This window comes from Lacerta agilis, chromosome 2 (genome assembly GCF_009819535.1).
Source record: "Lacerta agilis isolate rLacAgi1 chromosome 2, rLacAgi1.pri, whole genome shotgun sequence".
NCBI lineage: Eukaryota > Metazoa > Chordata > Lepidosauria > Squamata > Lacertidae > Lacerta > Lacerta agilis.
The window spans coordinates 4,769,672-4,784,975 of NC_046313.1; the positions used below are offsets into that span (position 1 = coordinate 4,769,672).

At 47.9% G+C, this 15,304-nt stretch overlaps 1 protein-coding gene across 1 annotated transcript in view; it reads right to left on the minus strand.

Moving 5' to 3' along the window:
- Positions 1–1,271: 1,271 nt before the first annotated feature.
- The window catches only part of B4GALNT1 (beta-1,4-N-acetyl-galactosaminyltransferase 1), a 57,631-nt gene continuing 43,598 nt past the window's right edge, over positions 1,272–15,304 (minus strand). The window contains exons 4-11 of the mRNA XM_033137759.1: positions 14,196–14,302; positions 14,001–14,038; positions 9,145–9,325; positions 6,603–6,710; positions 5,642–5,829; positions 4,359–4,499; positions 3,192–3,429; positions 1,272–2,877 (exon numbers count right to left, since the gene is read on the minus strand). Of these exons, the coding sequence (XP_032993650.1) occupies positions 2,663–2,877; positions 3,192–3,429; positions 4,359–4,499; positions 5,642–5,829; positions 6,603–6,710; positions 9,145–9,325; positions 14,001–14,038; positions 14,196–14,302 (1,216 nt within the window). The 3' untranslated portion in view covers positions 1,272–2,662. The remainder of the gene's footprint in view (positions 2,878–3,191; positions 3,430–4,358; positions 4,500–5,641; positions 5,830–6,602; positions 6,711–9,144; positions 9,326–14,000; positions 14,039–14,195; positions 14,303–15,304) is intronic.

The following is a 15,304-nucleotide window of genomic DNA, read 5'->3' on the forward strand; positions in this document are numbered from 1 at the left end:
CACCCATGGAAATCAATGGACCTAACTTCATCATGTTCTTTAACTTCAGTGAGTCTGCTCCGAGTAAAAGTTAGTGGACTTCTACTCAATGTGAGTGAAAGGGCTGTGCAGCCTGGAATGAGAGGTCTCACTATAGCTGCAGCAGGCCCCACGGCTGGATGCAAACAAGACAGGAGGTTGGGGAGGTTGGAAGATATTATTTCATGCAAAGGCTAACACACACACCCCGCCGTCGTCGCTGAAGAACTTGCTTGCCAAATCCATAGCTAGCCACCCTAAAGACTGATAAACAGCCTTTCCCTCCTCATGTGGTTGGGCAGTAAGGCAACACTGCAGGGCTGTTGGGAGAAAATCAGAAACGGGGGTGGTGTTCACCTCCTGGGCAGCTTCCCTCACTGAGGAGGGTTTCTGCTTTTAGTTGTAATTCTCCTTCACATCAGAATAGTTGACTCTTCAGCCTAGTATCATAATCTGAATTCATACCGTGTGTCCCAAACTAAGCATTTGCTTGTTTAGGCTGTAAGCTTTCCAGTAATATTTCCAAATCAGTATGTCAACATTTTGAAAATAACTCTTGCTGTATTTGAGAGTGTTGTGGGGTGGGGGAATGTGTAGGGGTTGAATCACTCCCCCATTTAATAAATTAAGTAAATAAAGTGGCATGACAGCAAGAGAGAGAACCCATCTTATTTACATATCAATATGTATGCTAAAACTAAGAGGCTTCACCTGCCCTACTTTACATAGGGAAAGCAGTGAAAGATTCAGTGCCTTACCTTTTAGCATGTGATTCTGCTTAATGGATAAACAGAGATGAGAGACTTGGAGTCAACAATTGTGCTGTAAGTCCCACTATGCTCAACAGGGCTTACTTCAGTTTTGAATGGGACTTCAGCAGCCTCTGTTACAGCCAACTGACCAATCTAGCAAATGCCTTATTTAAGACCCAGTACTATACCAATCTTTTTTGAAACTGTGACCTAGCGACTCAGACATAATGCACCATCCTGGGACAAGAAGCAACCCTAGAAAAAGCAAGAGACTTAGGCTGGAGGGGGTAGCTAGGTGGAAGGAAAAAACTAAGCATCAATTCTTTACCTACTGAGGCCATTGCTTATCTGATGGTTGTGGCAGAAAAGCACAAGGACAGTCTCAGGAAAGCAACATGTTCCCCCTTCTGAAGAAGAGCCATTTGCTCTGGGTCTACTGACATGACCAGAAGGGACCTTAAGGTCATGGATTGGGGTGTGTGTGTGTGTGTGTGTGTGTGTGTGTGTGTGTGTGTTTGTGTTTGGAGGAAGGGGGCACTACGGTAGTACAACAAATATATTTGAACTTCACAGCTGAAGGGCAGCGATCATCAGTACTGCTCCAACCACATTGACTCTTGCAATTTCCACATCTGTCCCCTCTGCATCACTCTCCCTGCTGCAGAAGTGCTTCTGTGCCTAGAGCTGACTGGCTAGTGCTATGATTGCCTCTCTGTCTCAATACCTCTCCAGTCAGTCGCAGATGAGCACTTCGTAGCCAGGCTGCCAGGAAGGAGTGCACATCATATGGGGGATGGGGTGGGAGAAGCGTCTCATATAACAGAGTGGTCTCAATGGCTGCTGCTTACTTACTGTAGGACCAATCCCATGCATTGGAACTAAATATGCAGGAGAAACTAAACCCAGCCCTGCTTCATAAGCATTTCACCCCCCAAAAAAAAACATAACAGCAGCTGTAGGAAGAACAGTAATACCAATTACGCAATTGGGACCAAGAAGGCAAAAGGAAGCAGGGTTCAGGGATATGGGGGGAAAGACCTGTCAAATGGATTTTGTTTGAAATAAAAAACATTGCAGTCTGTTGTACACAAGTCTGCCTTCTTCAGCATATAAAATTCCTGCCACATTAGAAAATCAGCTCCCACTCCACTGTCTATGAACACAGGTCACTTCTTCTCGCAGGAGTGGACAAACCTGAACTTGTCTGGAGTTTTGAGTGTGCTGTTTTATAGCCCCTGCTGTCCTCCTTTTATGTTGCTTTGCAGCAGTTTATACCTCAAAGCTTCCCCCTGGTGGTTGCTTTCCATCACTGTAGTCTTTGGCACTTCAAAATGTCCCAGGATGGCACCAGCTTCAGGATGCACGAGGGAAAGGAATTGGGAAGAAGGGAGCTCAGGTGTAAAGACTTGGCACAAAATGTTGTGGCACTGGATAAAGTGTCTGTGTGTGGAGAGATGCAGGGGGAAGCCCAGAAAAAATTGTGGTTGCTTCCAACTTGGAAAGAAAGTTAACTTCCAGCGCTCTCAAGTATCACACCCCATCCAAGATTCTCCAGTTCAGAGACATAACAGGCAGAAACAAACACAGGAACAGGTCACATCTTCCTGACCACCAAGGCTCAGAATCAAGCAAAAGCACAGTCTCTCCATCCTGCTAGAAAAGACATTTTTTCCTTTTTTTAAAAAAAGTGGTCATGGCTGCCCATTTCCCAAACTGCTCCTGAGGCTGCTGAGGCCACCCTGAGTTCTGGGGTTTTGGCTAGTTGACAGACAAGGCCATTTGCCTGGGGCTCTGGCCAACTGCCAGAGCAGGCTGCCTGAGATTGGTAAACCCAATTGCCTGAGGACAAAGCCAGTTGTCAGGGGTGAAGCTAAACTCATTAGCACCAGAGACTAGTTGCCTGTCATGCATTTGAAACGGTTCTTGAAGTAAAAGAAGCTCTGTTTGGTGTTCAGGCTGTTCTCACTTGAGTTGGGATAGCGGAATTTGGCATACTGCTTCTCACTGTCTGTCTTTAGCCATGGTAGCCTAATCTTTGAGGCGTGGTCCACCACCACATCAGAGCAGGAACCGACATGCAGAATACCCAGGCCATCAATGAAGAATTCTGGAGAGAGAGAGAGAGAGAGAGAGAGAGAGAGAGAGAGAGAGAGAGAGGATGATTAGCACGGTCTTCTGGATTTTAGCCAGGAAGTCCTCATGCGGCCAAAATACCAGCTTAGTCCAGATATGGTCACTGGTCCTAAATTATGCTCCAAGCACTCACTGCACGCACAAAGGGTCCCAAGCACATCACTTGACTTGTACACTGCATATACTTCCCCCCCGCCACCTTGTACAAAAGTGCTACCCCTAAAGTTAAGCCAATGCTCCTTGCCTACACATGCTAAGCACCACTTGGACTGTGCCAGCATGACTCACCGAGGTGGGCAACACGACTGAGGCGAGGGTCAAAGCCAACCTGCAGAACCTTCTCGGTGCGTGCCAGGAAGAAGTTGATCACGCCATCTGTAACCACGCAGTCAGGAAAGCCTTCAATGACGTGATGGTAACCCTGGCGGATGTGCAGACAATCTCCATCTTCACCGCCAGCTTCCACGCTGATCTGCTGGCGGTATGTGGTGGTGTAGCTGGTGATCTCTCGCACTGCTCCACCCACCTGCCAGGCACAAGAGAGGAGGACACTTGGGGTGGATGCAGAGATGGAACAGAGTTTGGGCCAGGCATACAAGGGACAGTCTCTATTGGCACAGATGTGTGGATTTACGTAAGAATTGGCCTTGAGGGTCTCAGACCAAATGCTGTCTCCCACAGCAGCCAGCCAGCCAGCCTGCTTCCCAGAGGTGCAAAAATGGCAACCAAAATTATCAAGGAGTAGAGCAGTTCCCCCACGGTCCCCCTCAAGACCATAGAAACAATTATGCTGGATCAGACCAAATGCCCATGTAGTCCAGCATCCTCTTCTCAACCAGATGCTATGGAAAGCCCACAAGCAAGACATGAGCACAACAGCACTCTCCCTACTTGGCTTCTCCAGAAACCAGTATTCAGAGGCATACTGCCTCCAATGCGGGAAGATCAGTAAACACACAAATGACTTAAAACACCTGAAAATATCTAAAAACAATTCTTACATAGATGCCGACTGGGAAAGATCTATACTTAAAGGAGCCAACTTCAGCCTAATATAGACTAGGTTCCTTCCTTACTGGCTCTCCCTACAAGCCTGATTTGGACTTCAGAATGTGACATGTCCCCAGCCCTGCCCCCGTCCCCACAGATCCCTTCAACCGTCATGGCTGTCAAGGTTCCCCATTGCGAGCATCTTTCTCCAATTCTAGAAGCTGCATTTTGCTGCCATATTGTATAATATGGCATATTGTATAATAATATTGTATAATAGAAGGCTTGGCTGGAGAGATGTCAGTCCGTCTCTTCAGACCAAGGATGGAGAACCTGTGGCCTTTCAGATGCTCCTGGACGCCCACAGCTGATAGGAACAACATTTGGGGGGCCACGTGTTTGTCATCCATGCTTCAGATGAAAGAAATGGGGAACAGGAAAAGCAACTACAGGAAAGGCACTCACCAGGTCCAGGGTAGTTTTCTCAAGGACATCTACCAGTTTCTCCACTTTGGTGCGATGTGTGAAGATGAAATCATCATCCACCCACAGAACATATTTTGTGGTCACTTGGGAAATGGCAAGGTTTCTGCCGGCAAACCAGCCCTAGAAAAGAAGGGGAAGTTCTGCAAGCACCGTTCTCAACACTGCTAATGTCATTCCCCTTGCCCAAAAGTGAAACATAGCCATCTTGCTTTGCCATGAAGCATCTTATCATTTAATATCACGAGTTCAATCACTGGGCACCATACCTCTCCTTGGGCTCCATGAACCCAAGTGTGGCTTCTCCCTCCCTAGACCCCTGGTCAGTAACTAGTTTTTCATTCTACATTGGCAACTAGGGGGTCAGGTGGTTCCCTACAGATGAGACTTGTGGGTCTCCAGTGGCTGATCCGCATACTGTTCTCTACCAGCTGTAGCACTTTCTCCAGCCTGGGGTTACCTCAGCATTGTGGCCTTATTCAGCCACTACTCCACTCCAGTTACCATGTACCACAAATACAAGACTGCATCCTTGTATTCCATATTCTAGTAATTCACATTGCTACCCCAATGTTGTAGTCATTAATGTGGACTAGGTTCACGTACAAGAACACATTTAAGCTCCACTCTTTACTCATCCTGATTGTTAGTGTAGATGCAGTTAATGTGTGATGAGGAGTTAACTGAACTGGTGAGAGGATTCCCACTCACCCCCCATCGTGAATTTTGGAACACAGAAAAGTGAAATTCCCCAATGGAAAGTTACAGTGGAGGTAACTTAAAGGTAAAGGTACAGCAGTTGCAGATGACTCTGGGGTTGCGCGCTCATCTCGCTCTACAGGCTGAGGGAGCCGGCGTTTGTCCGCAGACAGCTTCTGGGTCATGTGGCCAGCATGACTAAGCCGCTTCTGGCGAACCAGAGCAGTGCATGGAAACGCTGTTTACCTTCCCGCCGGAGCGGTACCTATTTATCTACTTGCACTTTGACATGCTTTCGAACTGCTAGTTGGGCAGGAGCTGGGACCGAGCAACGGGAGCTCACCCTGTCGCAGGGATTCGAACCGCCAACCTTCTGATCCACAAGCCACAGTGGTTTAGACCACAGCGCCACCCCTTCTTAGTAGGTGTCAATTAGCCCCATTCCACCCCCATCTCTACTTCAGGAGTCTGACCCCAGAGCCGGTTGCCCTCAGATAGCGCATCCCAATGGAACCCAGCAGAGATTCAGAAATGTGCCCGAGGCTTCCCACAGCTAGTCTCCACACCTTGCCAAAGGGCATAAAGTACTGTTCAATGTGGGGTCCCTGCACATGTTCAGGGGTCTCGCTATCATCAGCAATGATGATGGTCACGGTGGGGTAAAACTTGCGGATGCTGCTGATCAGTGTTCGCAGCTTGTCATAGCGCAAAAAGGTCTTCGTTGCTATGGTGACCAGGGCACTGATGTCGTATTCTGCAGAGGAAAGACAACACAGGAGAGGTTGGGAAGGTTCTGCTGAGGGATGGCTCTGAGGGAGTGGTTTGAGAAGCCTTGGGCAGAAATGAATATCCCTCACAGTTTCCAATGTTGAGATTAAAAGAACAACACACCCAGCAGCTATCTGCTCATTTAGAGGGCTTCTATACTGCCTTACAACAATACTTCCAGGTTGGTTTCCAAGGAAGAAGGCACCAAAAAGACAGAAAGAAATGAAACGGCGAGGGCACCAGGTGAACCACTCAGGAGAGAGAATTCCACAAGAAGGGCACCACAGCTGAACAAGCACCATGGTATCTAACTCTGTGGCAGTGGGTTCTTGGGCTACTAGAGAGCAAGAGATATCTTGAAAAGACATGCTCCTAAACACAATGCTTACTATGAGCCGGGATTACTATAAACTAGTTGCATGACTCCTGAGCATGGTTACTTATCATATAGCACACAAATGGGGGTGGCAGTGGTGGCATGCAGCCCTGTGTGTGCAGGGCTTCATCTGAGCTCTCCCCCTCAAGGCCTGTGGTGAAAACCAGAACTTAATCCTGGAACAATTTGAGACCAAAAAAGACGAGAGAATCTCTAAGGATGTGATGAGGACAAAGACTGGGGTGGGGTAGAGTGTTGGGGGAAAGGAAAGACTCTTTTACTTCTGATCATCCAAGTCTGAAGTTGGACACAGCAGATGGGCTCAAAGGCCAGGCCTTTCCTTGGGACACCTGTGTGCTAGACACCTCTTGTGTAGTACTCACCGCCACTTGATCCTGTGCTGGAGGGTCCTGGATTGTAGAGCTTGGGTGTAGGCGCATGGCGGATGCGGATGATGAAAGATGCATGGTGCTCATCGGTAGAAAACTGCACTGAAAAACAGAGGAAGGAGCAGAAGGCCAGTCTAGAGCTGTAAGCACTTGAAAACAAAGCTAACACCATGAGACGTGTTTCTGGCCTGGGAGCTCTGGTGCAGTAAGCTAATTTTAGACTGAGCTCAATGTTCTTTAGATGATAATGGTGCATTACTCCAAAATGTGGTAAGCTAGCCCTGCTGCACTTGAGGGGTCCTTCTGAGTGGGACTCCAGACTTCAAAGACTCTCTGCTCCAAAGGCCTTTTCTGTGTGAATCACTCACTGGCTGTGGGCTGATATTTCTCTACCATTCACACATACATAGTACAAACTGGTACATTCTAAGGACCAAGAGTTTGAGCTGGTCAGACCCAGATTTTTTAAAAAATCTCACATCAGCGATGACCTTGGTGGCTGCCTTTATCCAAACCGCTCTCTCGTCCTCAGCACTCACCCTTCGACTATAATATGGGGATAACAGTTTAGGTCTGTGGAGCAGAGCTCTGTTCACTTTATGCTCCCATCAGCAGAAAGGGGGAAAGGCGTGTTTCGCTGATCTCCCCTTTCGTCTGAAGCCCTTCTACATACTGAAAATCTGCTCTGGAAGTTTGGGGAACCATCTAGACCAGCGTAAGAGGTGGTGAAGGGACAGGGAAGTGTGGTGAAAAATGCCACCCCTCTCCTGTACTCCCCCCCCCCCCGCCAAAGACATCTCTACTGGATTCCCATTTCTTCCATGAGGGCTAGTAAGGATAAAGGACATTATTACTAACCTTCCTTGCAGTGCTGCTGCAATTCTTCCAGAGATAATGTAAATAGAGTGCTTGAAATGTGCTATATGAATGCTAAGTAGTATTATAATCAAGGCTGCAATGGGGAATATGGGGTGGTTATTAGACACCGTCTCCCAGCAGCTGCAGCCAGAAAGGCCAACCGTCATGAGAGTTGTAGTCCAGCAACATCTGGAGAACCAAAGGCTCCCGGATCCCTGCTATACTTACCTGGGAGTGAGTCCCATTGAATTTAACCAGACATCTAAATAGACATAAACAATGCCTAGGAGTGTGTTTTAAGCCAGGGGCTGGCAAACCTCAGGCTTGCGAAATCTACTTCACTGGAACTTTGAGGTCCACCAGGCAGGGCCGGGTGCAAAATATCAGAAATCCACGAGAAGAAGCTTGCAGAGATTCCAGCTTGCACGGTTTATTAATTTCCACAGTTGTCAGCTTAGCAAAATCACACATCCCCTGTAGCATTCTGGCAATATATCTTTCAGAAACATCTATTTCTTCATTTTTTTTTAATAGCTTCCTTCCTTGAGCTACTATCTTGCCCTATCCCTGAGGCCACAGTTAAACAGAACAGAAACAAAAAATAAAATGAATTTCAATTACCCCTCCTCTCCTCCAACATACACCACAGCCCCCAAATGCCTGGTCAAACTGAAAGGCATTGCATTGCCTAAAATTGTATATTTCATTGTTGCAACCCGCCCTGGGAACATATGGCAAAGAACAGGTAAGAAATTTAATCAAATCAATAAATGCGTACACTAGTCAATTTTTGAGAGTGGGGGAGGCAGCATTCCAGTCACAGCAACAACAGTCTACACGCTCCCCTCCACGTATTCAGAGCACTTCACAGAACTGCCACAATAGAAAGAGAGCTGGAAGAGACCCCGAGGGTCTTCCAGTCCAATAGGATAACGCCTCACAAGCAACTTAACCTTTCGCACATTTGCCACGCAAGCAATCGTGAGAACACCTGCTTGCACCCGACATGTCGATCTTTCACCTTTATCTGCCCACAATCCTTACTTGGGGAAGAAGTGGGGGGGGGCGCTGGCAGCAGGAGCAGTGGGAACTGGCATTATTGTGCCACCTTCCTTGCAACCCCAAGTTCTCCCCTTGGTGAAAATGAACATTCAGCCCGAGAGCTCCTCCACCCACCCTACTTGTCCCTGCAATCACAGGTAAGTTGTTGGGTCCTTGGGAAGAAAGTGTGTGTGGGGGGGGGGGGGTGATGAGTACTCAGCGTCTGAATCGAATAGCCCCAGGTTACAAGTGTGGCCGGGCTCAACTCCCGGGTATCTGCAAGGAGTCTGTTTCTTACAGCACCCCAATTATCTCTCCTATATAGCAGACAGAAGGACTGGGTCTGAGGGAGTCGCCTAATAGCACAGGCACGACTGGAACTGGAGGCAAGTTAGCTCTTAGCTCACATTCCTAGCACAGTAGCTCAAAGGATGTATATGATACATCCTGTCAAATAATAGACCTACCACAAAGCCTTTGTTCATATCCCCACAATGGTTTCCATTTTGTTCATTTTTTTCCTCATTGTGACGCGATTTCCTCGGTTCTGTGCAGTGCCATCCTGTGCCTTTCCCCCCGTTCTCTGCAATGACACCCCGGTGCTTTGAAATGCAATGAATGCCCCTTCTGTACCCACCTGTATCTGCTGTGTTGGGGTGGAAGAGTGTGTTGGTGTAGGTGACAAACTGCATTTGCCGATTGAGGTTGTCCAGTTGGGATCCTGACATGATGAGCTGCATGCCCCCCTCCCCTTCCACCTTGACCCCTTCCACTTCTGCAGCCACATCAAAAGTGCCCATGGTAGCTGTCAAGTTGACCTGTCAAAGGAGAAAAAAAGTTAGCAGGGTCAAGAATGAAGGGAGCCAGCTTGTGACTTTCCAACAGGGATGGGAAACCTTTGGCCCTCTATCATGCTTAGACTACAATGGCCCAGTATTCCTGGACCATTGGCCAAGCTGGCTGGGGCTGATGGAGTCTAGGGTTGCCATATGTCTGGGATTTCCTGGACACATCCGGTTTTGGGGGGCCAGCAACCCCATCTGGGCAGATTTTTGCATTAAATGCCTGGGTTTGGGGGGAGTGTTGTTTCAACTGCCAGGACTAGGCCCCAGGCTGGTCCCGGCAGTCGCCTGGCCTTGTATGACCTTCCCAGGGCCTCTCAGCCTCCCATCGTGAGCAGGAGGCCAAAGACAGCAAAGAGAGGGGAGGGAAGAAGGGGGGAGCAGGCAGGAGAGGAAGGGGTTAGCCGTTAGCAGCAGGGAGGGGGTGAACAAGGGAGATGCAGGATGGTGGGGGGTGCCCCGATGGTGGTGGAGTGTCTGGGTTTTTGATCCCTGGAATATGGCAACCTTAATGGAGTCCCCAAACATGAAGAGGGTCACAGGTTCCCCACCTCAGCTTTAGGATCTCTCTGGTAAAATGGTGTGCTGGGGGCAGAATGGAAAACTTGATAAGATGCTCCACCAATCAAAATCTAACTAGACCGGTTTATACAGCAGGTTTTCTGCAGGGTACAGATTTGGTTATAGTAATGACATGCAAATAAATTATAGGCACACAGAGCAATTCTAGATAATTTGCATGAACCTGCTGGAAGGTTTGCTTTTTTCTAATCAAGATAAGAACGGTTCTCTCGGTCGTCATACGCAGTTGATGCGGTGACACATGAAGTTTGCTTAATCCCACATCCTTTGCTACTTTCCACTGATTGCGAAAGCGTTTCTGTTCTGGCAAGCTTTTTTTCAAGCTGGGTAGATGGAATTTATTTTCATATTTTGTTTTCTTTTTGATTTGTTATTGAAATGAACTTGTATATTTTTGTTTATGTCTGTATTTTTTTCCCAATTAATAAAAGTTTAAAACTTTTTTAAAAAAGGAAATATCATGGACTGCAGTACTTTGACTGATACCTGACTCTCTGAATAATGTGACTACAAGAGAAGGGTAGAGCATAAACTCTTGAGTAAAGAAATGAGTAATTGTTTGCATTTCTTCAGAACTCGGCATTGTGCAACAAGAAATGGCGCCAGGAAGAGACAGCTGGAAAAGGGAGGGACAACAGGAAGGCAAGAGGGCTGGGAAACACAAGAAGAGCTCATCCACACTTGCCTTTTGCCCTCCTCTTTCCAGGTCCAGGCCGTGCTTAAAAGCTCAGTGCCTGAGTGTTTTTTAATTCCTTTGTTTACCCCAGAACTTTCCCCACAAAACCCACTCTTTAGCACTCATTTGGAGCAAACGTCAGTTCAGGTTTCCCACAGATTGAAATTGCATACTGCTCAACCATCCTGATTTAAGCGGGACGTCCCAAAATTACAGAAGCCTTCTGATTGGATCCCAGAATGTCTTGTTTTTTTGGGTCTGGTGCTCTGGCGCGAACCAACTAGCTCCCGTGAGAGCAATGGACCCCAAAACGAGTGTCCTGATTTTGACTAGCGGGATGTTGGAGGTTTTTCCACAGGGAATGCTCCGGGGGGCGGGGGGGGGGGCTGCTCAGACAGGACGCTTTAAAGCATGGACCTGTGCCTGGAAAGAAGCTGCCACACCTAGTGCAGCTCACACCCTCCCAAGTGACAGCCCCCTCACCAGCCCCACTCTGCACCCTCCACAAATCAGGGGCATAGCAAGGGGGGGCGAGGGGGGCGGGCTGCCCCGGACTCCATAATGGTGGGGGTGACAAATTATCAAGAAAATGTTTTTTTGAAAAAAAAAAATTGAATTTTTTAAATGCCTGCCCCAAAGGTCTTGTCTTACTATACTAGGGATTATATAGCTATATATGAAATTTCATGCATATCGGTTAATATCTTGACCCTCCTCCACCAAAATAGCTGTTTACTTGGCTGTTTTCCTATGTCATGAAGGCTGAAATTTCAGTTCAGAGAACACTTTACTGTTCCCAACCCTAACCCTGTGGAAAGCCATCTAATTAGACTTTAATTTGATTTTGAGATGTTTTTAGGAGGTAATTTAATTATTGTTTGATTTTTATACCAATGTTATGTATCTGATGTTAGCCACCCTGAGCCCAACTTCGGCCGGGGAGGGTGGGATATAAATAAAAGTTTATTATTATTATTACTTGTTATTATTCCTTTGTAAGAAAATATGAAATAACGTAAAACAATTTTTGCGGGGGGGGGGGGGTTGGAATCAATGGGGGGGTTGACAAGAAATTTCCTGCACCGGGTACCACCTGACCTTCCCATGCTGGGGGGGGGGGTTGACAAAAAAAAATTGCCCCCGGGTACCAATTTACCTTGCTACGCCCCTGCCACAAATCTTTTTGCCTGGCTGGAATAAGTCCTTGTTCTCTGATAATGTTTATTGCTTTCCTGGATGAAGGGTAAAGGGGTGTGCGTATAAACTAGCCTATGGTATAAAACAAAATTCACATGCAATGCTCCACCCACTTTTAATATTGATGATGATGATGATGATAATAATAATAATAATAATAATAATAATAATAATAATAATAATAATAATAATGCCTTGCCCATCTGACTGCGTTGCCCCAGCCACTCTGGCCCTGCCCACCATTGGCACGGGGCCTCCAGATGTTTGTGCAGAAGGGAGTGTGGCCCTTGGCCTGAAAAAGGTTCCCCACTTTATTGAAGTGATAATCAACACTTAGAATTGAATCCCAAAAATCCACCGGAAGCCCCCAAAACCGGTTGAAGAGAGGAGTCACACGCTCCAAACAACCAGCTCATATCTGCAAGTTGAAGTACAGTGGTACCTTGGTTTACAACCATAATCTGTTCTGGAGGTCCAGTTGTAAACCAAAACAGGTTGTAACCCAAGGTGCGCTTTCACCGATGGGGCCTCCCCCCCCCAAATTGGTTGCAATCCAAAAAAAGGGACACGCACTTCTGGGTTTGACGTGGTTGTAATCCAAAACGGTTGTAATCAAAAGCGGTTGCAAACCAAGGTACCACTGTAATATATAAGACAAGCAATCATCACACACAAGATCCCCCGGTGGCTTCATGGCCTCAGATTATCTAAGAACACCCAAAGAGGTAATGCACACTAGCCATTTGTCAAAGAAATAGAATCCTAGAGTTGGAAGAGACCACAAGGGCCATCCAGTCCAACCCCCTGCCAAGCAGGAAACACCATCAAAGCATTCCTGACAAATGGCTGTCAAGCCTCCGCTTAAAGACCTCCAAAGAAGGAGACTCCACCACACTCCTTGGCAGCAAATTCCACTGTCAAACAGCTATCACTGTCAGGAAGTTCTTCCTAATGTTTAGGTGGAATCTTCTTTCTTGTAGTTTGAATCCATTGCCCCGTGTTCGCTTCTCTGGAGCAGCAGAAAACAACCTTTCTCCCTCCTCTATATGACATCCTTTTATATATTTGAACATGGCTATCATATCACCCCTTAACCTTCTCTTCTCCAGGCTAAACATACCCAGCTCCCTAAGCCGTTCCTCATAAGGCATTGTTTCCAGGCCTTTGACCATTTTGGTTGCCCTCCTCTGGACACGTTCCAGCTTGTCAGTATCCTTCTTGAACTGTGGTGCCCAGAACTGGACACAGTATTCCAGGTGAGGTCTGACCAGAGCCGTCTCATCCATAGAGGCCGGTGGCGCGGCGCGCCAGGGCGGCGGGCACCCCAGGGGCGCCCCCACGAGCCCGCCGGCATACCGGGCTCCCCCTCCCCAACCCGCCCCCGCCCCCACGGGCAGGTGGGCAGTCGCGTGCCGGCGGGCGGGCTGTAAGCCGCCTGCCCTCGCCTCCCGGAGCCCCAGCTGGAGCGCTGAAGCGGCGCGGGGCTTTGCGCGACCTTCCAGCACTCCAGCTGGGGCTCTGGGAGGCGAGGGCGGCTGGCTTGCAGCCCGCCCGCCCCTCATCCTCCGCCCGCCCCTCATCCCCCGCTCGCCCACCCCCCTCCCGAGGGGCGGCCAGCACGGGAGGGAGGCGGGCGGAGAGGCGGTAGGCTGGGGGCGCCGAGGGATCGCTGCGCCAGGACGGCCGATCCCTCTAAGACGGGCCTGGGTCTGACCAGAGCAGAATACAGTGGTACTATTACTTCCCTTGATCTAGATGCTATACTCCTATGGATGCAGCCCAGAATTGCATTGGCTTTTTTAGCTGCTGCATCACACTCTTTACTCATGTCAAGTTTATGATCTACCAAGACTCCTAGATCCTTTTCACATGTACTGCTCTCAAGCCAGGTGTCACCCATCCTGTATAGGACCAGTTTATACATTTAGCAGAATCAAGCAGTAACCGTTTTTCCAGCCTGCACCATTTCAGGCTATAGGTGGGATAATATGTACTTGAATGCATTCAAACATGCAACTTCACCTGCTGCCTCAACGGAACATTCAAACATGCAACTCCATGTGCAACTTAAGTGGCACAACCAATCTTCCTTTTTGCAAGGATACAGGGATGTTAACAGGGATGTTAGAAACTAATCAGGCTGAAAAAACATCACCCAATCCCTGCAATCAAATCTCTGTGTCCCAAATACCTTACCTGGTACAGAGCTCTTTCAGCTGCTTGTAGGCTCAGACCTGAGGAATAAAAATGCACAAGGAGGTTAATGAATTTCCCCCTTTCCCTGTGCCACAAGAAGTCTCTGCGCCAAGCCCACCACCTTCCGCAACAGCACAGTCCCCTGTCCCCCAGACCTGCCACCCCCCCATAGCAAGTGGAGGGGAAGAGACTTGCCTGGGATGAGGATGGTGCGGAGGGGCCGAACTTCCACCCCTTGGGCTGGATACTCTAGAGGTGAGTTGGCTCGGACTATGAGGAGCTGGTCAGTCGGAGAATAGGACCTTGGAGAATGGAAAGGGAGAAGGTTTAGGGATGCCAGCCTAAACCTTTGACAAGGTGCCCTACACCTTTATCCATTAATAAAAATATTTGTAGCCCACAATTGCATTTTAAAAATCAAAGTGGATTACAATGATTTTAATGCAATAGAAATCAAACAAAAATTAAAACAGGTCACCAGATGACTACTTAGCTTTAAGAACTATGTGGAAGGGAAGTCCAGTAAGCACACACTCTCTCAAAGCTGTGCCTGACAAACATGTCCATTCTGTGTCAAAGGATGTTGTTCCTTCACATTCATTTGCTGCTTTGACTCTCAGTAGCTAGCTGGTGGCTAAAATTCCAATCCTAAACATATTCCCACAGAAGTAAGTCCCACTGAGTTCACAAGTCTTCCACATGAGATTGCTTAGGATTGCAGCTGCCCAGAGTGAGCCTTAGGAAATGTGCTTAGGACTGCAACCACAGATTGCAATCCTGTGTTTACTCAGAAATTTGTCCTTCCAAATTCAGGGGGTTTACTTTACATGGTTGATGAGTTAAATTCTGAAGTGCAGGTGCTCTTTGGGACAGCCCCCATAGCCACATACCTTCTAGGATTATACTAGAAAAAATAAATGCTTGCATTGCAGACATTATGGCATCAATGCAAAGACAGCTTTCTCCTCACCTTCTTCTGCTTTTCTAAACATCCAGCCTTGTGAAGAGTTCTGGTGGTCACAAAAGCTTGCTCACCGTTTTGTGACATTTCCATTGATCAGAACAAAGAGGCTATGGATTCCCATCCCTCCCACCCACCCACCCCCCCAAAAATAAATGTGGCAGTCTAACCCTAAGCCGACGCGGGTGGCGCTGTGGGTTAAACCACAGAGCCTAGGGCTTGCTGATCAGAAGATTGGCGGTTTGAATCCCCGCGACGGGGTGAGCTCCTGTTGCTCGGTCCCTGCTCCTGCCCACCTAGCAGTTCGAAAGCACGTCAAAGTGCAAGTAGATAAATAGGTACT